This window comes from Camellia sinensis, chromosome 3 (genome assembly GCF_055761805.1).
Source record: "Camellia sinensis isolate YWXY chromosome 3, ASM5576180v1, whole genome shotgun sequence".
NCBI lineage: Eukaryota > Viridiplantae > Streptophyta > Magnoliopsida > Ericales > Theaceae > Camellia > Camellia sinensis.
Genome location: NC_138963.1, coordinates 70,897,035 through 70,919,849, shown reverse-complemented (window position 1 = coordinate 70,919,849; position 22,815 = coordinate 70,897,035). Strand labels below are relative to the sequence as shown.

The 22,815-nt window shown below is 36.7% G+C and overlaps 2 protein-coding genes and 1 pseudogene across 7 annotated transcripts; 2 read left to right on the top strand and 1 right to left on the bottom strand.

Annotated features, from left to right (window-relative positions):
- Positions 1 to 269: 269 nt before the first annotated feature.
- LOC114274784 (protein FLX-like 1) lies at positions 270 to 11,193 on the top strand. 2 transcript variants are annotated; one of them, XM_028216761.2, is made up of 4 exons: positions 270 to 939; positions 1,774 to 1,946; positions 2,067 to 2,149; positions 10,621 to 11,193. In XM_028216761.2, the coding sequence occupies exons 1-4, from the start codon at positions 365 to 367 to the stop codon at positions 10,711 to 10,713; spliced, it is 924 nt and encodes a 307-aa protein (XP_028072562.2). In that variant the 5' UTR covers positions 270 to 364; the 3' UTR covers positions 10,714 to 11,193. The 2 variants fall into 2 exon arrangements, with proteins under 2 accessions (XP_028072562.2, XP_082776117.1); XM_082919991.1 differs by lacking the exon at positions 10,621 to 11,193 and adding an exon at positions 3,833 to 4,272 and having other exon boundaries at positions 278 to 939.
- LOC145822596 (V-type proton ATPase subunit a3 pseudogene) lies at positions 5,693 to 7,345 on the top strand (annotated as a pseudogene). Its single transcript, XR_014364101.1, has one exon. The product of XR_014364101.1 is annotated as a V-type proton ATPase subunit a3 pseudogene (transcript).
- A 2,380-nt stretch (positions 11,194 to 13,573) lies between the features above and the next one.
- On the bottom strand, positions 13,574 to 22,047 carry LOC114274785 (transcription initiation factor TFIID subunit 15b). 4 transcript variants are annotated; one of them, XR_003633521.2, is made up of 7 exons: positions 21,617 to 21,962; positions 21,347 to 21,485; positions 20,394 to 21,072; positions 17,904 to 18,054; positions 17,750 to 17,831; positions 16,414 to 16,629; positions 13,574 to 13,888 (listed from the first exon to the last, which is right to left on the bottom strand). XR_003633521.2 is itself a non-coding variant. In XM_028216762.2 (6 exons), the coding sequence occupies exons 1-6, from the start codon at positions 21,864 to 21,866 to the stop codon at positions 16,509 to 16,511; spliced, it is 1,422 nt and encodes a 473-aa protein (XP_028072563.2). In that variant the 5' UTR covers positions 21,867 to 21,971; the 3' UTR covers positions 15,746 to 16,508. The 4 variants fall into 4 exon arrangements, 1 of the variants encoding a protein (XP_028072563.2); XR_003633519.2 differs by lacking the exon at positions 13,574 to 13,888 and adding an exon at positions 15,746 to 16,295 and having other exon boundaries at positions 21,617 to 22,047; XR_003633520.2 differs by lacking the exon at positions 13,574 to 13,888 and adding an exon at positions 15,746 to 16,244.
- Between the last annotated feature and the right edge of the window lie 768 nt (positions 22,048 to 22,815).

Here is a 22,815-nt window from a genome sequence, read left to right as displayed (position 1 = left end):
TATAAAAAAATAAAATAATTATAAATTAAATGTAATATTTTATCCTATTTAATTAAATTTTTTTATTTTATCTTCTATGTTATTTTAATCCCACTATTCATCCCAAACGGATCATTGTAGTGTTGATTTTTTAATCTATTTTATTTTTTTACGAATAAAAAATTGTAAGAAGTGATAGAATCCGAAATAAATAAAATGCTAAAAGTTTGTTTTGTTTTGTTTTGTTTTGTTTTTTTATTTTATTTATTTATTTTTTATTTTTTGGTACTACCCAACACAACAGTCAGACCAACGGGTAACGCTTGCAGAGTCCCAGCGGACAAAACCGAACAACCCAAACAGATAGTGAAGAGAGAGAGTGGACATGGCCGGGAGGAACCACCTTCAACCAAATGCATTGAAACTCCGAGAAGTGCCCTTAACAAGGCCACGCCATCTCCCCGGAGGACACCCTGCCCTAATCGATGACCCTCGCCTCCTCCCTCCTCCTCCCCCTTCGGCCGCCGTCCCCCCCCACCCTGCCCTTCTCGAACAACACATTGCCGCCCGCCACCGTCAGATCCAATCCCTCCTCCTCGACAATCAACATCTCTCCGCCCTCCACGTGGCCCTCAAGCAGGAGCTCGCCGTCTCCCAGCAGGAGCTCCGCCACCTCTCCGCCGCCGCCTCCGATGTTGCCGCCGAGAGAGACGCTCAGGTTCGCGATGTCTATGAGCGATCGCTGAAGATTGAAGCTGAGGTCCGCTCGATCGATTCTCTCTCCGCCGACCTCGCTCAGGTCAGGGCCGATATTCCCAAACTGACCTCTGATCGTCAAGAGCTTGCTGCGAAGCTGAAGGCGATCGACAGTGACCTTGTGAGGGCTCGATCGGATTTGCAGCAATTGCCTTCGATCAAAGCTGAGATTGAGACCATGCACCAAGAAGTCCAAAGAGGAAGGTCATATACAATTCGTCATCAATCTCCCTCTTTATATGTAGATAGATATATGTTTGCTATTTTTGAGTCTAATTGTCATGTGGATTAGACCGGATTGCTTGCTTTTCTCTGAAAATTGAGTGCTTCTATATAATTGTTGCATGCTGTGGGTGCAAATGTGATGTGTTAGTAATTTATCTTTTTAGTTTTTTGAAAAGTTTGATGAATGAGGAAAAGGTCTAGCACTTTTCGAACAAGGGGAATCGATTAGCGGTTTTGGGCGGTTTGGTGAATGAGAAAATTTGTTTAGCGGTTATTGAATGTGGTAATAACTATGGGAAGTGGAGAGAATTTCTTAAAAGAGTAAAAGTGCGACAACGTTCACAGCAAATAAGGTGTATGCTTTATGTTTATCTACGAGAATGTAGTCATTGGCAAAACATAGGGAGTTCACTTTATCGGATAGCAATAGATATGTACTAATAATATATCACTTCATGAAACCCTAACGATACTCAGAATGGAACCATTGAAACATGGTGTTCAATTTTGTGTTGGCATTTACATTTTGGTGTTATTTTGGAATGATTACATCCTTTGAAATCCTTATTCTATTCATTATTTAATGCATTACTTTTCTTATTGTTTTGGAATGATTTGTATCTTATAGTTCAATGTCTCATCATAATTAGTGGTGTATTAATATCTTATATGTATGACATAATTGGTGTTTACGTATATATTCCTCTGGTACTTTTTAGTGTTTTTTTTTTTTTTTTTTTTTTTTTTGTGTGATTTATTAGAGTAGTGTCAATGGCTTAATTGTGTCCCTCTTCTGCTTATGAATTTCAACAGGGCTGCCATTGAATATGAAAAAAAGGCACATGCTAGTAATTTCAAACAAGGTCAGGCAATGGAGAAAAACATGTTCTCCATGGTTCGAGAAATTGAGAAATTACGTGCCGAGCTTGCTAATGCAGATAAGAGAGCAAGAGCAGCAGCTGCCGCTGCTTCAGCAGCAACTTCAAGTAATTTATTGTTTGTTGTTTTCTAATTATGCTTGTTTTGGTGCAAAATATTTAACATGAGCTGAATTTGAGTGTTTTACCCCATCCAAATAGTAAATTGTGGGAATTGTTCATATGCAGGTCCTGGATATGCTGCAGTCTATGGAAACCCTGAAATGGGTTGTGGGGGAAGATCATATCCGGATCCTTATGCTGTGTATAAGGTATGTGTTGATGTTTTTCTTTTTCTTTCTTTCTTTCTTTCTTTCTTTCTTTTCTACCTCTGAGATGAAAATGCTAAGGTGAATGTATGGTAATATTAGAAAAGATAAAGTTAGTAATAAGTATATTTGAGAATGGGTTGGAGTAGTACTGATAAAGATAAGTTGAGAGATGATAGATTGAGATGGTTTGGTCATATACAACGGAGACCAACAGAGGCAATAGTGAAGAGATGCGATACAGTGACGGTAGATGGTAGTGTTAGGGGTAGGGGTAAACCTAGATTAACGCGGATTAGTGTAGTAAATAGAGATATGAATCTCCTTTATTTAACTAACAAAATGGCATTGGATAGAGTCGAGTGGAGAAGAAGGATTCATGCAGCCGACCCCATTTGATGGGACTTAAGGTTTGGTTTGGTTTGGTTTGGTTTGGTTTGGGTTGTTTCTTCTTATGTACCTGTATATGGTGCTTATTCTAAATTGTTCTGTTGGTTTAATTTAGAAAAGAAATTTTTTTTTTATTCTGCTTGCAATTGGTATTTACAGTGGACTAAGTTTAGGGAAAGCTTGTACGTTTAGTATTTAATATAGAAAAAACTACTGCAGCCTTTAGGTTTTATTGAAGGAAAGGGACGGATTTTGGTTTGGATTTTGAAGTTTAAGTTGCTGGATATTTAGAAAATAAGTTACTGTACTGATAACTGAAAGTAGCAAGGGATTATAGTGTTTTGGGTGAGATAAGACTAAACAATTGGGAAAGGTTACAGTTGATTAGGGCTTGGTAGGCTAGTTAAGGTTCTGTTTTTGTGTTGTGAACAATATGTCATTAACAGTAACTTTAGTGTATTTTTGGAGGTTTTGAGTATGCTAGGACTAGATCTTTGATGAAGGGAGGGGTTGGGGTTAAAGTATTGGCTAGTATTGACTTTTAAAGCCTGATTGCATATTAAGAAGTGTAGTATATGAATGAAGTAGAAGAAGAAGAAAAAGAGGAAGAAGAGAATGTAGGACTTACTCTAGTGAATGGCCTTACCCAGTGAGGTTTAGGTACATTACACATCAACTCTACTGAATGGAAAGGAGAAATAGATGTTTGTAGCCAGATATTAATTTCTGACCCCTATTTGCGCTAAGACTTGAAAAGTAAGAAACTTTGATTAACTATTAAGACAAGACTGTTATAGATCTTGTAGGCCTCGTGGACCATTACTGAGGTCTATCTCCATCATGGTAGAAGTTTACTGATGTATCTTCAACTCATCAAACCTTACATTGTAATGAAATTGTCCTAGCAGCATTAGCACCTAATGTAAATATAAAACAAGACTGGACTATCATGGATGCTTTCAATGTGGGGACCATAGACTTTCTTTGGGTTTTCAAAGTGGATATCTTATCACCCAAACCATGGCTACCAGCATCATAATTTCTACCAGTAGTTGAGCAAGTTGCATGAGCAAGTCTAATAGTGTTCAAAATGGAATCACACTCCAAAAAGTGGCAACACAAGTACTAGTTACTGATTTTGTCATGGATCCAAAAAAAAAAAAAAAAGTTACTGATTTTGTGACTATCAATTTTTCACAACATTTTTTCCACGTGGATAATTTTTTCAAATTTTATTGTCCACCTTTCCAGCAGGAATTATGTATATAGCTTCTCATTTTGGGAGTTCTGTTGCAGGAAAAATAGCTCCTTATACTCCAACTAGGGCTTGTTTTGGGACTTTATAAGGCCTTTGTATCATCAAAGCCAATTGAAGTGAAAGTCTTAAGTATTTTCTTTGTTAGTCTTTTGATTTATTATTATTATTTATGTATTTGTCTTCAATTTCCCACTTAATAGAAAGTTTGAATCCTTTGATAGAAAACTGGAATTAGGGATCTGTGGTTGCAATGAAATGTTAAATTGTAAAAATAGTTGAAAAGTTTTGCTGGAGCAATGAGACAGAGATGTTAGGCTTTTGTTGGAGATTATTGGGTGATTTGCATGCACCTTGAAGATGGATGTGAGAAATTAGGGTGTAAGCAATTGTATTTCATTTATGCATGTTAATTGTTTTAAGGTTGATACATGTACATGGTTCTATATTGAGTTGAGGTTTGCATTGTTCCATAATTTCATACCTAAACTTGTCCCGCATCGTCTCTCGGGGCCTCTCTACCTAACACCAGTTGGTTTTAGGTTGGATGCCTCAGTGACAGAGTCTTGTCCCACATCGTCTCTTTAAGCCATCCAAACTTGGTTAATAGAAATTTGGTCAAGTGTTTGATCTTTAAATCAAAATTATCTGTTAATTAGCATGTATCATTGTATGAAATATTTAAGTTTTTCATGTACAAATTTAAATTTGATAATTAATTGAACAACTTTTTTCTTGGGTAAGTAATCAAATTTTATTACCAACAAATAATATACATTGAAGCTCAAACAACATCAGCAAAAATACCTAGCACTGGGTAAAAACTCTCTAATAACCCTAGAGAGGCTAGTCATGATACCAATATGGCAACCTCTCACATCCCGAGAGGCTAGTTCCATCAAATGAACCCTGCAATCAATGTTAAGGATGGTTCTTTGAACTCCTGCCTTGTTTGCTAGTTTGCACGTTCGATGGCTTGCTTGACGGTTTAAGACAAAGTCTTCTTTGACTTATAACAAAAAAAAAAAAAAAAAAAAAGATAAGCGTCTTTGGGTTGCACAACCTAGAGGAGGAAATTTTTTGAAAAAATGTCCCTCCTAGTGATAAAAAGGTGTGGCTAACAATGAAGAAAGCTTGGAGATGATGGAAGCAAAGAATAGTGGAGGCTTGATCACTTCCACAGAAGTCGAAAAGGGAGAAAAATAGATGGAAAAAGTTAAAAAATAATAGTATTCGTTTTAGTACCTCATGAGAAAAAAAAGAAGAAGGGAAATTAGAAGAGAAAACTTTTGAATCTTGAAATTTCTAGAGAAAGGGCAATTAATTAGACAACTATGCAGATTTGACTAAATTTTGACCTTATGACTGGAATATCTCGTGTAATTTTGATCTCATTGTAACATCTGAGTTGTAGTTGCTTTTCTATCATGTTTGTCTCATTATTCCTTTCATGTGATGCAAAAAGTACCTATATTAAGATTGTAACATGTATAACAAGAACTATTGTGAATGTCCTACTCTGCGATGGTTTGTTTGGATTGGTGTTCCTTTTGCTTGCATATATTAACCGATTCAACTATTCTTTTTATTGGTACATTGGAGGTCGTAGCCTAGGGAGGGAGAGTGTTAAAACCTATCACCTACTTCACCCACTTAAACCTACTCCACTAAACCTAACCCACTACACCACTACCACCTCACCTACTCCACTAAACCTAACGCACTACACCACTACCACCTCCACTTCACCTACTCCTTACCTACTACACACTCACCCTCTTCTATATATAGGAATCATGAATCATTGTAATAAATATAACAATCAATCAATCAATAATACAATTCTCTTTATACATTGAATTTCAACATGGTATCAGAGCAGGTTTAGAACCTAATATTTTCGCTTCCCCGGCGGGCGGCAACCTCACCTTAGCCGCCCGCCGGACCTCAACCTATTCCGTTTATTTTCTACACATACCTTCCCATCATTCTCTCTCTCTGGTCAGAAGCTTGGAGACATCACAGAAATGACCTTTGGTGGTCGCTATGTGATTTTGATGATGGCACTCTTTTCAATCTACACAGGCTTGATCTATAATGAGTTCTTCTCTGTCCCGTTTGAACTATTTGCTCGTTCAGCCTATGCTTGCCGTGATCTTTCTTGCAGGGATGCTACTACTGCAGGCTTGATTAAGGTGGGTGACACATATCCATTTGGTGTGGACCCTGTCTGGCATGGTTCCCGCAGTGAGTTGCCATTCCTCAGTTCGTTAAAGATGAAAATGTCAATACTTCTCGGGGTAGCCCAGATGAACCTTGGAATCTTTTTGAGCTATTTCAATGCCAAGTTCTTCCGCAATAGCCTGAATATCTGGTTCCAATTTGTTCCCCAGCTGATATTTTTAAATAGCCTGTTCGGTTACCTTTCTCTCCTCATCATTGTAAAATGGTGCACTGGTTCAAAAGCTGATTTATATCACGTACTGATATATATGTTCCTCAGTCCCACTGACGCACTTGGGGAAAACGAGTTTTTTGCTGGCCAGAGAACAGTTCAGCTTGTACTGCTGCTGCTGGCCCTCGTTGCTGTTCCATGGATGCTGCTCCCAAAGCCTCTTCTTTTGAAGAAACAGCATGAAGATAGACACCGCGGTCAGTCCTACGTGCCACTTCAAGGCACAGAAGATTCATTACAATTGGAGGCAAGCCATGATTCCCATTCTCATGGGGAGGAATTTGAGTTTAGTGAAATTTCCGTCCATCAACTTATACATACAATAGAGTTTGTACTTGGAGCAGTCTCCAATACAGCTTCATACCTTCGTTTGTGGGCCCTCAGCCTTGCCCACTCGGAGTTGTCCACCGTATTCTATGAGAAGGTTCTTCTTCTTTCTTGGGGGTACAACAATATAATCATCTTTATTGTGGGCATCAGTATTTTCATTAGTGCAACTGTTGGTGTGTTGTTGGTGATGGGTGGAGGAGAACAGTGGGTTTCTCTTGCTGGGTTGGCACACTCGACCCCTCATGTCACCATATATAAAATTGATATTGCTCAGGAGGAGCTTGGAAGCAAATTAAGCAAATTAAATATTCACTCTGTGACAGCACTCCACTTCTATAAAGATGAGAAAAAGGCTGCTGAACTGATTGGTGCTGATGTTCAACGAAGGATAGCCACACTGCTTCTCTCTCTCTCTCACTTTGCACCCACTTTCCCAATACCACCACTATAGCCACTTTCCTTGTCCCTCCTTTATTTTCACCATCATTTCTTTCAAACTTTTCATCACCTTTATTTTTTCTCTTCCTGACCCATCTTTTTATATCCACCACATGGACAACCGACTCAAAATAATATATATCATCCCAACTTTCATCATCAACCAAACCGTGGGCCAAGAAACCTTTTTTCATTATTCTTTCTTTGCAAAAAAAAAAAAAAAAAAAAAAAAAAGGCAGCAGAAGAAGACGAACTGCACACCAACCTCATTTTATTCCTGTTAGGGATCCAACCCCGATCACAATTTTACACAAAAAAAAAAACAAAAAAAAAAAAACAAACAAACAACACACCCACACCCACAGTGGGATTTTTCTTCTCTACTCTGCTGCAGGTCTCTTCTTCTTGCCTCCGTCCTGGACGGCCCTTGCCGGTGTTGCCTCCGTGTTTCCCACTCCACTGGGCACGATCACTACTCCCTGCTCCTCCACTGCAGCATATGGCGGACCTCCAAATCGGAACATCACGGTGGCCTTCCGCTTCAGCTCCTTGTTTTCCGCCTTTAGCACACTTATCTCTGCTCGCGCATCCTTATACATGCGTTGGAGCAGAGCCAGTTGGGCGTTTAACTGCTGCACCTCATTTGTCCTACTCTGCAGCCGGTTCGACAAATTGGTAACCGCAGTCATGGTTTCCACACATGACTTCAATGTATACTGATTGGCCTCCACATCCGACTGCACTGCCATTCTTTGCTCCACAGACCGCATAGGAAAGTTCAACGGAGCAAACTCCGGGGCGCTTGGTTGAGGTTCCAGTGCCACCGCACCAGTTATCTCTCTTGTTGACTCGTTGAGGTCGGGAAAGAGAGTGAGCAGACCACGGGAAGATGAGGCCATGTTCTGGGTAGCTGAACGGGAAGAAGAGGCCATGTTTTTTGGGTTGCTGAGTGTTTCCGAGAAGGGTTGGATACAGAGTATTTACAGATTGTTTCAGAATGACAAGTTCAGAGGTTTCAGTCTGGTTTGGTTTCCACCGCCTCCGCATTGGTTTATATCGACACTGACGACGCGGCCGACACGCCACTCTGTCGCTCACGTGCCTCGCCGCGTCTCCGGCTCACCTTTTGATGGCTCGACGCTTTCTGTCGGGCACGCCTTTTGATGAAGTGGGCGCGCCTTTTGAGGGCGCGACTTTTGAGGGCTCACTATATATATCCATATATATATATTTGGGCAGCCTATATACACCATCATACAGTGTATTTTTTAAGGGTCCGACAAGACTCTGTAAACTGTCCCGACATTGATTCCGGTTAGCTCCTTCAAGGGTCCGACAAGACTCTGTAAACTGTCCCGACATTGATTCCGGTTAGCTCCTTCATGGGTCCGACAAGACTCTGTAAACTGTCCCGACATTGATTTCGGTTAGTTTCTACAAGGGTCCAGCAAGACTCCGTAAACTGTCACAACAACTATCACAACATTGTCTGCTACAACGGTCCGACATGACCCCATAAACTGTCTTCTACATCGGTCTGACACAACCATCCAGTGTCCTCTACAACGTTATGACACCACCATACAGTGTCTTCACCATCGGTCTGACACGACCATACAGTGTCTCCTATCCTCTTTTCTTTTATGTATTCGTCTATTTTCTTGTTTTGTTACTCTCTCCAAACTCAAGTTGGCTAGTTCCTATCCCCCTTGAGTTTGTGGGGGGCTGTTAAAACCTATCACCTACTTCACCCACTTAAACCTACTCCACTAAACCTAACCCACTACACCACTACCACCTCACCTACTCCACTAAACCTAACCCACTACACCACTACCACCTCCACTTCACCTACTCCTTACCTACTACACACTCACCCTCTTCTATATATAGGAATCATGAATCATTGTAATAAATATAACAATCAATCAATCAATAATACAATTCTCTTTATACATTGAATTTCAACAGAGAGTCTTGCCTATGGCAGACCTGAACCTTTGACTTCCTAGTGAGGTGCAAGAATTCTTCCGACTAAGCTAGCTGCAATTGGCTACAATTCATCTATTCACTAAAATTTTAATTTTGTTTTTACATGGCAATGCCTGATTCATAAGTACAAAAGAGCCCTAATTAGAAAATTACCCTTGAAATTGACCCACTCAGTACTGTAGCAGTCAAAATTTCATCACATAAACTATATCCAAATAATTAATGACTAGATTGCAACCCAAGAGGAGACTCCTGATCCTATGAAAGAGAATCTATAAACAAAATTGTAACTCCAAGAAAATAGAAATGTCTGTAAGTAATTCTGATATATGAAAACTCTGAAACTTCTAGAATGATTCAGCTAACCCCAATCAAGAATTAGAATGATTAAGTAGCCCAGATACCAAATGGTCCTAAGGTGTAAAACTATCCGAAATTCATAAATTGAAGTCATGATTTTGACAACATTGTGGACAACTTTTTATAGACTAAGGAGGCCTTCAATGACTTGGTCCTCCATGAAGCTCCTTGATTGTTGGCTGTTCTGCATGGTTGTAGCATGTTACTAAGAAGCATGAACATTTATATGGAGTAGCATGTCGTGTCGGACACAATACTCTGCAACACTCCTAAAAGTGTGTCCAACACTTCCTCAACATGTCTTAATTAAAAAATTTCATAATATAAGACACTTCAGTGACACTTTTTGAACCTTCCAAACACGATCTATGTGATGAACCTCTTTATAGGAACAATGTTCTGTATTCTTTGGAATGCAATTTGTGCACCCTAAATATATTTTAAAATATTTACTGCTGGACTACTGATGTGAATGATCAGATACACACCACGTGGGTGCCAATTTCCAGATAGAAATGGCTGTAGCCAATGTTCTACTGCCTGATTCTTGGATTTTGAGGGGCATATAGTGGTCCCTTGTTAGATTCCTATTGATTGAGACTGATGTATATCCTGAAGTGAACTGTATTTTCGCTCCCGGTTTTCTTTTCAGCTTTTGGGATTCCTTTATCATGTCATTATGAACTCTGAGATGCTATTCAATTTTGTTGACCTGCTTGCCCTTGTCTCGTTGTGTCTTCTTAAAGTTCTCACATACTCCACAAAGCCGATGTGTGTTCTAAACAGTTAACATATCATCTGACATTGATAGTACAAGAATCAGTCACCAAACTCATTAATGTCTCAATTAGTCTGAAATTATTGGTTGAAACTTAGGAAACAGAACTTCTAGTACTGTGCCACACTGATGCTTGACATTTCAAGAAACCAAAATCAGCAGCAATGTCAACAATAATGTGGGGTCTGCTATTCAAGTCCTGCATTGGCATTCATATATATTAGGACTGTAGATCTGTCAGGTTATAGGTGTTTGTGGCTTTTCTTGTTGCCTTGGCCTGTGTTCTTATACATATTCCTCTTGTCATGATTGGTTTTTAGCACTTTCAACTTGAATAATATTTGAATTCATAGTTGAAAATGGAATCACAGAACACATATATGTCAGATTAATTTAGGACCATGTACCTCCACAATTTCCCAACAAGTGATAAGGTTTTAGAATAATCAATCTTATTATTCGTCTTTTCTACACAGGCTCAAGGTAGTGCCGATGCTGGTCCTCAATACAGTTCTGCAGCAGGGCCTCACAGCCCTTATGACACACAGCAGACCCATGTACATAGGTAAGCTCTCATTGGGCATCAGAATAATATAGAATTCAAAAATTATATTTGCTGTGAGGCCCCAAAAGGGCCTTTAAGTTATTAGCAAGATTCCAAGAAGGCCGTTTTTCTTGAAATGCAAATTTCTGCATCACTATCATTGAATAACCACAGCGTGTGTCCGCATAAGTCAAGACTGAGGTGGTTATGTGGCTTGACATTAGCCAGTTTCTCAGATACACTTTCCCTCCGTGCTTTTTCCGCGTGAAGGCTCATATATTTGGTTTCTGGATGCAGCCACCAGTATCCAACTTTTTTCATTACAGCCCTAATTTAAGATGGCTGTTCTTCTTTTCTTTTTTATTTCTCATTAGTCAAAATGCGAATGATGAAACTTGTGGTTAATATTACAATTCTGAAGTAGTGTTGATTTACATGATTAGAAATTACCAATTTTACTTTGATGCATTAATTTTTATCAAAAGCTTAGCTTATGATTTTGTAACTCTCCATTGAAACTGCACATTGCTTCTTAGGCCTTCATGCTTTTGATTTTGTCTTTATTGAATTTTTTTTTTTTTATTCAATTTTGTTTTTAAAATGTTGGGGGCTTCTAATCTAAAAGCTTGTTAGTTTTTAAAAAAGTTGGATCAAATTTGAAAAAATAAAAAATCCAAGCTTATTGAAAACTCTAAGCAAGAAAACCCTGAGCAAATTAGGGGACTAAAAAAAAAAAAAGAGTTTTCTTTCATGTTTCAACAAACTGTATGGGATTGTTTTAGCAACTAAAGCTCAAAAATGTAATCATGCACAAAACACACATTAAGGGTGGTTTGGGAACGTTTTATATATACACATGCCCGTGCGTGCAAGGCATGTGTTATTATTACAATATGTTTAAATTTTATATTTTGATAATTTTTTAAAAATTTCAACTATTATTTTATGAAATTGAAAAGAATAAATCATTAGATATATAATAGAGTTTATGCAGTATGATATGTATCATTTTTTAATTTGTTATACACCCAATGATGTATAATATTTTTTCTGAATTTATAAAAGAACAAAATTATAGTGTGTAGTTTTTCTCAACAGATAAATATAAAATAAAAACTAAGATAAGTCACTTATTTTAAAAAAAAAAAAAACTATTAAGAATGCACCAATAAATCCCAAATTAATAACTTATACACTGTTTAGTCCTAAAAGTTTTCTTATAGACTGAAAGGTCCCATTACAATGTTTCAAACATCAGATTAATGTTTCGAACATTAGATTTCGAACATCAGATTAATGTTTCGAATATTAGATTCCAAACATCAGATTAATGTTTCGAACATTAGATTGATGTGCAAATGGGACTAAATGGAGCATAAGAAAACTTTTAGGACTAAATGGTTCAACTTTTCAGAAACTAGGACTTATGGGTAAATTTTCCTTAAATTATTAATTGAGACTCTGGTGAGTCCACGTAGATCTAACAGCACAATCTGGTCTGATTAGAACCGGTGACCAACCTGGCCTATTTTAAAACCAGAAGTTGTTTATGCTAGTGAAAGGGGAGACGGGCCAAGCTGATGAGGTGTGAAAGCCAGTTTTCAACAGTCAACTTATTTCTTTTCTTTTTTTCATTCTATTTTTTGGTTTGGAAGTTACTAAACATATTTTCATTTTCAAATTCCAAACGTTTTGAAAATTTTGTTCAAAATAAATAAACAAAAATAGAAAACATATACTTATATATATAAGAAACTCTTTCTTTTCCATGGCTCGTCTTTTTTTTTTTCTTCCTATTTTGCCTTTTTATTTTGAATAATTTAAGTGACCTATATATTGAGCAAATGTTTTTTTCATAATTATGTTAATATTTTTGGCCCATTATGCAACAAGTTTTTCCTTAATCTTGCAAACATTCTTGGTCAATTATAAAATATGTTTTCTCATAATTATGTAAATATTCTTGATCAATTATGAAACATAAATCTTTTATTTTTTAACAAATAACAAATACATTCATAAAGTTCGTTTAAAATATGAATCAGTCCTATAATATTAGAAATTACAACTATCATTTATTATAAATTTTAATATAACACAATACCTAAGGGAAAAAAACTATTCTCCTATTCAATAATAAATTATAAAGATTTTTTAATAAAAAATATTTCTCATATTATGAAAAATTATTAATTGATTTAATGATTTATTTATTAATAAAATGATTAACTAAAAGGGGGATGTACCAATAAATCCCAAATTAATAACTTATGCACTGTTTAGTCCTAAAAGTTTTCTTATAGACTGAAAGGTCCCATTACAATGTTAATAACATCAGATACAATGTTAATAACATCAGAGTCATGTTACAAACATTGGATTTCAAACATCTAATGTTCATCAAATTTCAATAATGTTTGAAAATATAGGATGAAAAACATCTAATGTTCATCAGATTTCAATAAATTTTGAAATTATAGAATGAAACATCAGATCATTTACATCATTCACATCATGTTGATGTAAAAATGGGACTAAATGGAGCATAAAAAAACTTTTAAGACTAAATGGTTCAACGTTTCAAAAACTAGGACTTATGGGTAAATTTTCCATAATTTAAACCGTTTAATATATAAAATTTATCAAGTACTTCATCTTTATAAAAAATTACGTTGATCAAATATCGATAACAACTTGATCAGTTCACATTTTTACTAACAGTAAATATGACTTTCAAAAAATTGTTGACAAAAATGTAGACTGATTTATCGATATTTGATCAACGTGATGTTTTGCAACAATAAAGTAATCGACGAATTCTACACATCAAACAATTCAAATCGTGAGATGGGCCCTAAATGGGCCAAACTGTTAGACTTTTCAACTTGAGACAATCCAATCCCTTAAAGTACATATACACTAAACAATATATTTACTTTCTTTTTTTACAAAAATAAATATATAAATGTTTTATGTTGTAAACAAAAAATCAATAAAAAAAATTAATTACATGACCACACACAATCTTAGATCAAATTCTTCCAACCGCCAGGCAGAAGATATCTAATCCACGTTCCAATGAGTTGGTTTGCAAAATAATAATGTAGAATCTCATCCATTGTTTCTTCTTTCTTTTTTCTTTCTCAGTGAATATAGCATAATGATTTCCGACAGCAATTTGAAATGATCAAATAGAAAATCTACACCCAAAAACATAAAAACAAAAACAAGTGTAAATTCATTCCAAAAAACAAAACCTTTCTAGTCATTAGAAGAGGACTTTATCTCCCAACTTCAAATTAGACAATTTTAGATGAATTGTGGGTCTAGCATTTCCCAAATTATTAGAAAACAACAATTGTATAACTTTTAAATTGGTATACTGCAGTCAAAGCACAACTACTTGTCTCTTTACAAGCTCATTTACAATAATCCAATATGGAGTCTTGGGACAATGAGACAAGCTAAATTGCAGTGACAAAATTGAAAATTACCTGTGCAAAACACACATTATAAATAATAACAACCAAAATATTCTAAAATAAAACTAAAATAGATTATTAGCATAAGCATACATGAATTTCTTAAATTTAAAAAACATCAGTGCCATTGGTTATGAAATTCAAATTCATTAGAAAGGATTCACAGGAATTCTCACAGTTAAAAGGACTATCTTCCAAAAACCCTGAACTCTTCAAAAGCTCGGAGACTTCTGATAAAAATAATGAACTTTAACAAATCATACTATCAAAACCTGCAGTTCAGCTCCTCATTCCATACACCGAACACCAGCACTCACATTGACAACACTATAAACATTAAAGGGAACAAATATCTGATGCAAAGTTACCTTGTCCAAGACCCAAAAGAAAAAAGAAAAAAAAACCATTAGTGGTAAGAACATACAGAGGGGTTAGGGCGATAATATAGAGCCGAGGAAGGACAACTAGCTCAAATCAAACCAGGGTACAAATTTTAATTTTACTTGAATTCTAGTGTCCAAGTTCATTATCACACTTTGGTTCCATATGTAACATGCAAGCCAAGCATCATCTGCAGCTCCTTTCCAATCATTTTGCTTTGGAACAATAACCGACGAAGTAAATATTATTACGACACATTGAACCCGGAGGGCATCTTAACCCTATTTGCTGTAAAACTTACCTTCTTCACCATACCCAACCTCAAATAACATACCCAAATAACATATTGTCAACTGTTTACAGTCACACACAACAAACAAATAAAAGTACAAATAAAATCAAGAAATAAAAAAATACATTAAAGGTGTAAGAGCTCTCATGCCTAAATGCCAGCATCTTTTTTTCTTTTTTTGAGAATAAAATACCGGCATCTACAACAATGGATTATGCTAGCAAAGCACAACAAATAAATGATGTACGCCATGGACACCATGCATGGATTCATTACTAGAAAAAAAAAAAAAAAAAAAAAAAAAAAAAAAAAAAAAAAAAAAAGAGCGCTAAAAGAACATCCTAAAACGCCATCCATAGCCTTCAAAACTGGCCCCACTTGTGAGAGATTAGTGCATAACAGCCATGGCTTTAGCAATCTCCTATTACTTACTTTTGTAATTATTGTGATTCTTTATAATGGGTAAAGCATCTAATGCTTACCTCCTCATCAAAAAAAAAATACACCAGTTAAAACAAGATGCTTACCATGTTGGCCATCCAATGAGTAGAAATCAAATTACAATTTTATAGCAAAATGCACCCAAAAGAAAGGCAGTAAAAACATGATTAAATGGCAGGCAGCAGAATGCGATGCTTTTTGTATGAACATAGACTAGTAAGAAGTTGGTTTGAAATTCACCCCTTTCCAACCATGTGGAAGACTGAGGAGAGAAGGGAAATGGAAAGAATATTTTAAAATTGCCCTCTTGTGCTCACAAATACTTTCCTCTTTAAGACAAGAAATTTGGGGAGTTAAGAACACAAGTTGGCATAAAACAAATCAGTACAAGGCACAAACACAAAAAATAAACAACGACCAAGATGTTACTGTTCTTGGCCTATACAAACAACAGGGGAAAATGAGAAATATCCCTCTTCTTTAGCTTCCCAAACTTTATTGAACAAAACACACAACAGAGAAGTACAAAACTTCATTTAGCATGATAGCTTTTACAATGACTTTGCCCCAATATAGTTCCTCCAACAACTCACACTTTCCAGGTCTTCAAGTAATCAGTCACAAGATTCTAACTTTTTCCAAGTAGTGAAGGAAAGAGGAGAACAAAAAGCATGAGCCACATCAGGCACAATATCTTAGACCAAGAATTGAAATAGGACTTGCAACAAGAATTATTACTATAAGTTGCAAACTACCACTCCAAAAAGTTCATAAGTTATACTACATTATCTACTGATGGTGTTAGAAGTGAGTGATAAACAACACATCTACATTTACTCTTTGACACCAACATCAGATGAAGATGCAAGCATGTCGCTGACATGCAAGCAAATCCACAAATGCGCCACTCCGAGTCCAACAACTAGCATAGATATGCAATTTAGATGGGGCAATACTCACCTGAAAATTTCAACCTACCTTAGCAGCAATTTGGAGAATATCCACTTGCCTCTATAAAAACATTCACACAGTTTAAATCAATCCCAAACTGAATATAAAAACCCCACCATCTAGCATAAGATTAAGAAAGGAGAAAAGGGGCATTGCTCAAAGTAAGTGAACAACCTACCTCTTTGTCTCCAGTATGAGAACAATCCCGCGAACAGAATATAATTAAATCACTTCAAGCACAATTTTTAGTACATAAATATGCTCCTTTGAACTTCAGTATGGGCGAGAACGGTTTCCACCATGATAATTTCTATCTGGACCAGAACCTCCACTGTCTCTGTAATTGTCTCTGCGTCTGTCTCCACTGCCTCCATATCCACCTCTACCTCCGCCCCTGTTGTATGAACAGTCATTAAAAAGCATCAAGGAAAATCATGTCTTGTTAATGTCTGTTTTAATAACATTATCCTTCCCCCATAGGCTGCAATACCATCACATACTGGGGCTGTAAGATGACAGCAAGAACACTCCATTCCTAAGACTACCTCTACTAGAAAGCAAAGGCAACATCATGCCTCTCATCCACAGCAACACACGCATACTGAGAACCTTTAAAATGTGTACAATTGCAGTTCGACAAGGGCAGATATACCACAATAAATTACCAACAAGCTTGTGATGATGAAGCAAATATTCTCCATAATAAATTACACCATCAAAACAAATGCTCTCCATAATACATTACCGGCAGAATTGGATGTAAAATTGTTAGAATCCACTCTTGTACATTCTCTTCTAGAAATCATGAAAAAGGAAAAAAGATGATGGACTAAAACTTACAGAACAACAGTCCATCCCCGAAATCCTTTAAAAGCAGCTTTAAATGCACAAAAAAAGGCATTCAATGAAAAGTATACATTCCATTTAAAACAAGATGGAAAACGTATAGCAAAGGTAGTTATGCACAACGTCACATAACATACTACAAAGGTTAATTCGATACAGATGCCTCACGACACAATGACTAAACAATTAATGCTCGTCAAGTATCAAAGCACGCAAGAATCACAATGACAATTAAATTTGGACATAGGACTGCCAAACAAACCTAGAGAATTTGAAAATTGAAGAAAATAAGTCAAATTAGAGTTGAGCTTAAGCTAAACAAAATAAATTGCTAAGAAAAAAATTGCTGACACTGGCCAAGTAGATAAGAACAAACAAGGTACAACAGCACAACATTGTTATCCCATAGGACACAGAGAATGACTCCGAACAGAGACAAAAACTATCCCATAGGACACAGAGAATGACTCCGAACAGAGACAAAAACTACCACAATGTAAGATCAACAAATAACACACTGAAAATTATTAGATCAATGGCAACATTGAAATCACCTAAAGGAACTAAAACATGGTTGCCAACTTGCCAGTATCCCATCCCCATCAAAATAGAATCAACTGCAATAAAAAAAACCAAAGGTATGATATGGATAGAGGTAAGAGGAATACCCAGCGCCATATGCAGGAGGGGCCCTTGGAGCAGACCTCTCAGCCATTGCAACACTTATTTTATAACCCCTAATGTCATGACCTGATGAGGAGAATTTATGATAAGCATTTAACAAAGATATTGACAGCCAAGAAATCCTTTTTCAAATAATACCATTATAGAAACTGCCAGCACAATGTGCTGCAGATGGATCTTCATAAGATAAAGCCGCATCTCCTTTGTTGTTTCCCTGCTCATCTGTGTAGATTTTAATATTCCAAGGCCATTGGTCCTTAAAGCCACGCTTTTGCTTGATTTTTCCAACCTAAATAAACATTAGCATCAAAATAAATGCCACCGCCACATTAACTGAATGCACAATGAATCAACTTCGCGCTAGTCACGCTTTATCTACTTCACCCAAAAGAAAACAATATCTATTATTACCTTCACCTTTACCAATGATTGGACCATGTAAAACCTTACATTGGTTCACTTATCATGTCATCTAAATGCATAATCAGCATGATCTCTATGGAAAACAACTCACTACTACCCCCCAAATCCACAATATTTAAAGAGAGTGCCACTTTCGTCCGGCCTTTTCAGCCCTAGAGAAACACTGCTTCTGGCCCTCACTTGTTTTTTTGTCTTGCTATATATATTTGCGGGTATTTTAGTCATTTTAAAAAGACATACGTAAATTATGAGAAAGGCTGCAGTACACAACCCTGTACCATAAGAGAAATTATGAGAATTTGTGGTGTTAATTATGAATCATCAAAGTGGAGTTACGAAAGGATGTACCGCAAACAAAAGTTCTAATCATGAGGTTTTGTAGTTTTGTTATGAATATTGTGGCTTTTTGTTATGACGCTTTGTGGTGAGCAAAGTTATGAGGCTTTGTGGTGTCTTTTGTTATGATCTTTTGTGTTGTCTTTTGTTATGATCTTTTGTGGTGTTAGTTACAAATTATTGTGGTGTAGTTATGACAGTGCACACGGTATGCACCATTTTAGCAGTGTATACAGTAACCTTTCCCATAAATTATATATGTAGTAACCTTTCACATTGAATGCAAGTTAGTAAGTAGTTAGACAAGTCACAAAAATCATTTTCATATACGACGTAAAATTCACTGCTTTTGATTCGTTTCCTTTTTGTCCCTTTTTTAGTTATTTATTCCTCCTATTTGCTCAACGTCAAGTAGGGATTGGCAATGACCATGTTGGGTTTGGGTCAGGCCTACGCTAGAAAGGACAGTAAAATGCCTTAGCCAAGCTCGGCCTAACCTGACATTAAGCTCAAAATTCTCATCCCAAACTCAATGCTAAAATGACGTTACAATCCCAAAACTGTCAAATAAACCCATAGATAAAAATAAATAAATAAACCAAAATCAAATATTATATAAGCTCGGCTCTAAAATGGCATTACAAACCCATATATAAAATAAAAAATTAAAACTCATCTACAATATTTATATTATCATACGAAGTGTATAACCCATTTGGCGTGAACACCCTTTTAAAACCCTATCACGTCTTTCCTCACCTATGTAAAGATTTCAAATGTTATAACTTCTTCAATTTTTAAGAATACACACATCTGGTGTGCACACCCTCTTATGCAACCTCAACCTTAAAATGGCAATACAATCCTAAACCCATACAATAAATTCATATATAAATATATATATATATATATTAAAAATAAAAAACAAAGGGGTTGATTACAGTAAAAAATGTACAAATAATCCCCCTCCCCGCGTGAAACTTATGCATTTTTATAGTTGAGAGGGGCCAAAATGTACAAGCTCATAGATGAAGGGGTACGATGATATTCGCTAATAAATGAGGGGTCTTGATGTAAATAGTCTTGCTACAGACAAACCCTTTTTTACACCATTTTACACTGCCTACTCACAATGGGAGTGGGCCTCACACATAGTAAGTACGTGATGTGTAATAGTGTAAAAAAATGGTGTATTTACAATCTTACACACAAAGTTTTGTTATAGACACCTTTGTTTCTACCATTTTACACCACCTGCTCACAATAGTGTAAAAAATGGTGTATCCATAATCTTACGCAAAAATAAATGTTACAAATTTAAACATTAGCAACCTCCTAGTTTTGTTGGCACATTTAATTTATTAACCTAATACATTTTAAGTTTAAACATTGGAAGTCCATTTCCTTCTTGAATGCATTATTCTTATTTAATCAAAAATACAACTAAATAAATTATAAATGTACTATATACACTAATATATGTAATATACAATAATATTCGAGCAACCTAAATTGGGTTAAACTTCAAGAACTACTTCCAAATCTAGCTCATTTGATAAAAGGGCATAAAATTTAGCCCAACCTAACCACATGGACTGAAATATAAACAAAAATAATTCTAAAGTCATCACATTTTTCTACCAAGTTTAAATAATCCTCGCCTGTTAGTTTTTTGCGTAGTTAATTCGTTTTTGCATTTAAGAATATTTGTAATTCCTAAGAAATGGAGATTCACAAGAAATTCATGCAGTGAAAATCCTTGAAATTGTATGGATGGTCCCTCTTGATCGCATTATATCACCAGTAAATGCAACGTATTTTGAAATACATTAAATGCAAAAAGATAAAAGAAGGGAATTTGCTTATCACCTGTCCAATGCCTCCAAAAAGTTCATGTAATTCCTCAGTAGTCACATCTGGGGGCAAATTTGAGATGTAAATTCTCGAGTTGTCACAAGAATCTCCACAGTTCCCATCACATTGCTTCACCTTCACTGGAGCCTCAGCAGGAGCACCACCATAACCACCTCCAGCATTTCTTGGACCACCACCATACCCACCATCATATCCACCCGATCGGCCACCGCGCCCACCACTACGGGTATCGCCTATAGCATTACCACCATAACCACCAGGAGCGCCATACGATGGGGGATATGAACTAGGTCCTCCAGTATAGCTTGTAGGCGGAGGAACTGCATCCGTTCCATAACTAGGGTTCCCACCATAATTATTTGGAGGTGGGTAATTGCCATCCGGCCCACCATAAGAGGGGGGTGCAAGTGGGGAAACCTGACCATAACCACTATCATCTCTTCCTTGATTACTGCCATAAGAACCACCTCTACTACCTCCACCACTTCCACCATCATAATTACTGCCTCTACCACTTCCACCGTCATAATTATTGTTTCTACCACCTCTTCCCCCGCCACTTCCTCCCCTGTAACTTCCACCACCACTGCCTCCATGATCTCCAGCACCGGCAGGAGAGGGTGCACCACATTTGTTACACTCGACTCTTCTAGCAAAGTTCAGATTCCCACAGCTACAACAACATTATCAGTTTCAATAACATTGGTACAAGGAAGTAACAATCAAAGGAAAGCCCTAAAAACTGTGACCTTTTTCTTCTTAACAATGTTTTTTCCTTTTCTTTTTTCTTTTTTTCAAGTTGTAGAAGAAAAAAAATTAAACTATTCTAATGAAAACAAAAACAGACAGCAGATGTGTTAATGTTACTGATACTAACTAAACAAAGTCACAATTGCAAACAATAAAACACAAACTCCATTGGAATTGCAGATCCAAAAGTAAAGTACCTGGGATTTGGGCAGCGCCAATCACCATCCCTACCGCTACCACCACCACGGCCACCCCCTCTATTGCCACCGCCACCGCCTCCACCTCGACTGCCACGATCTCCTCCTTGATATCCACCACCACCGCCGCCACCACCACCTGCAATCGAATACAAATAAAGTGAAGAAATTACACAAACAAACTCAAATCCTTCACAGACATAGAAAAAAACCCCAAATTTATGAATCTTTAAAAACCAAAAACAAGATACAAGCAATAAAAATAAGCACCTCGACTCTGTGAATTACCACCGTATCCACCACCACCACCACCGCCTCGGCCGCCTCGGCCGCCACCACCATAACCTGAATCATATCCTCCACCACCGCTACCTCCATAACCTCCTCCGCCGGCACCGCCATATCCTCCACCGTACCCTCCGCCTCCACCACTATAATTTCCGGCGCCGCTGCCTCCATAGCCTCCGCTGCCGGGAGGATTCGCAGATCCATCGCCTTCGTGACCGTACATACCAGACATGTTCTAGGGTTTCCTAGGGTTTCCTTTTACCGTTCCTCTTTCACACAGCGAAATCTGAGCTAGTATTAATATCAATAGAGGTCGACTACAGATATAGACCAAAGTCGCCCACCCTCCACCCTCGCTTATTTCTGTCTTACAAATTACTCAAATTACACTTTACCCCCAACAAGTATCGCTCGTTGTCACTTTACCCCCAACTTATCTTTTAGATATGGCATTAAAAAAGTATAAATTTTTTTTTTTTTTAATATATTTTGAATTTGATATAATTTTTTTCTCCTGAATTTCTCTTTTGAACATTTAATCAAACATTTGGTGAGCGGTAATTTTAATAATTGTGAAGAAGAACATCATCATCTGAAATCACAAATTTATAGACAGTTAATTCAATCAAAACAATTAAATTCAAATTTTAATCAAGCAAACATACGACCATGGAAGAATGAATTGGATTTAACAGCAACTAGAAAATGAAAATGGATGAGAAACATACCTCTTCTGTTTCTTTGACAAAACTCAAAGTAATATGTAGCAACACAAGTAAACAATTTACACTTTTTAAAATCTCACAACTTGTTAAACAAGTCTGGGTGAAAAATGCAGCAACACAGATGGCAATAGGTGATGAACCACTTGCTAGAGAAACTCAAATTGACGCACAGCTTATTGAAGAAGCCCGAACTGATAAAGAGCTTGCCCAATAATCTTCAAACAGAGGGAATTGGCCATTTCAACTAGGTTAGATACATTAGTGTTATATTCAAGTTTTGTTGTAATGTCCTAGTTTTAAAACCCAACTTAAACCCATTTGTATGGATGCCCCAGCACAATTTTGAGCTTGTGAATGGATAGGGATGTTGTTATTATCTTATTTATTTCTTTTGGTACTTTGTTTGTTGTTTGAAGTAGTTATTTACACTTATAACTGTTGTAGGAAAAATATGGT

What these genes read in the sequence shown, in the direction of transcription:
- LOC114274784 (XM_028216761.2), top strand. Translation starts at nt 365, where the DNA reads ATGGCCGGGAGGAACCACCTTCAACCAAATGCATTGAAACTCCGAGAA. An exon ending in TGCTTCAGCAGCAACTTCAA is followed by an intron (nt 1,947 to 2,066) that starts GTAATTTATTGT and finishes GTTCATATGCAG; the next exon opens with GTCCTGGATATGCTGCAGTC. An exon ending in ATCCTTATGCTGTGTATAAG is followed by an intron (nt 2,150 to 10,620) that starts GTATGTGTTGAT and finishes TTTTCTACACAG; the next exon opens with GCTCAAGGTAGTGCCGATGC.
- LOC114274785 (XM_028216762.2), bottom strand. Translation starts at nt 21,866, where the DNA reads ATGTCTGGTATGTACGGTCACGAAGGCGATGGATCTGCGAATCCTCCC. An exon ending in TTTTTGGAGGCATTGGACAG is followed by an intron (nt 18,055 to 20,393) that starts GTGATAAGCAAA and finishes ATGTTTATTTAG; the next exon opens with GTTGGAAAAATCAAGCAAAA. An exon ending in CCTCCTGCATATGGCGCTGG is followed by an intron (nt 16,630 to 17,749) that starts GTATTCCTCTTA and finishes TTCATACAACAG; the next exon opens with GGGCGGAGGTAGAGGTGGAT.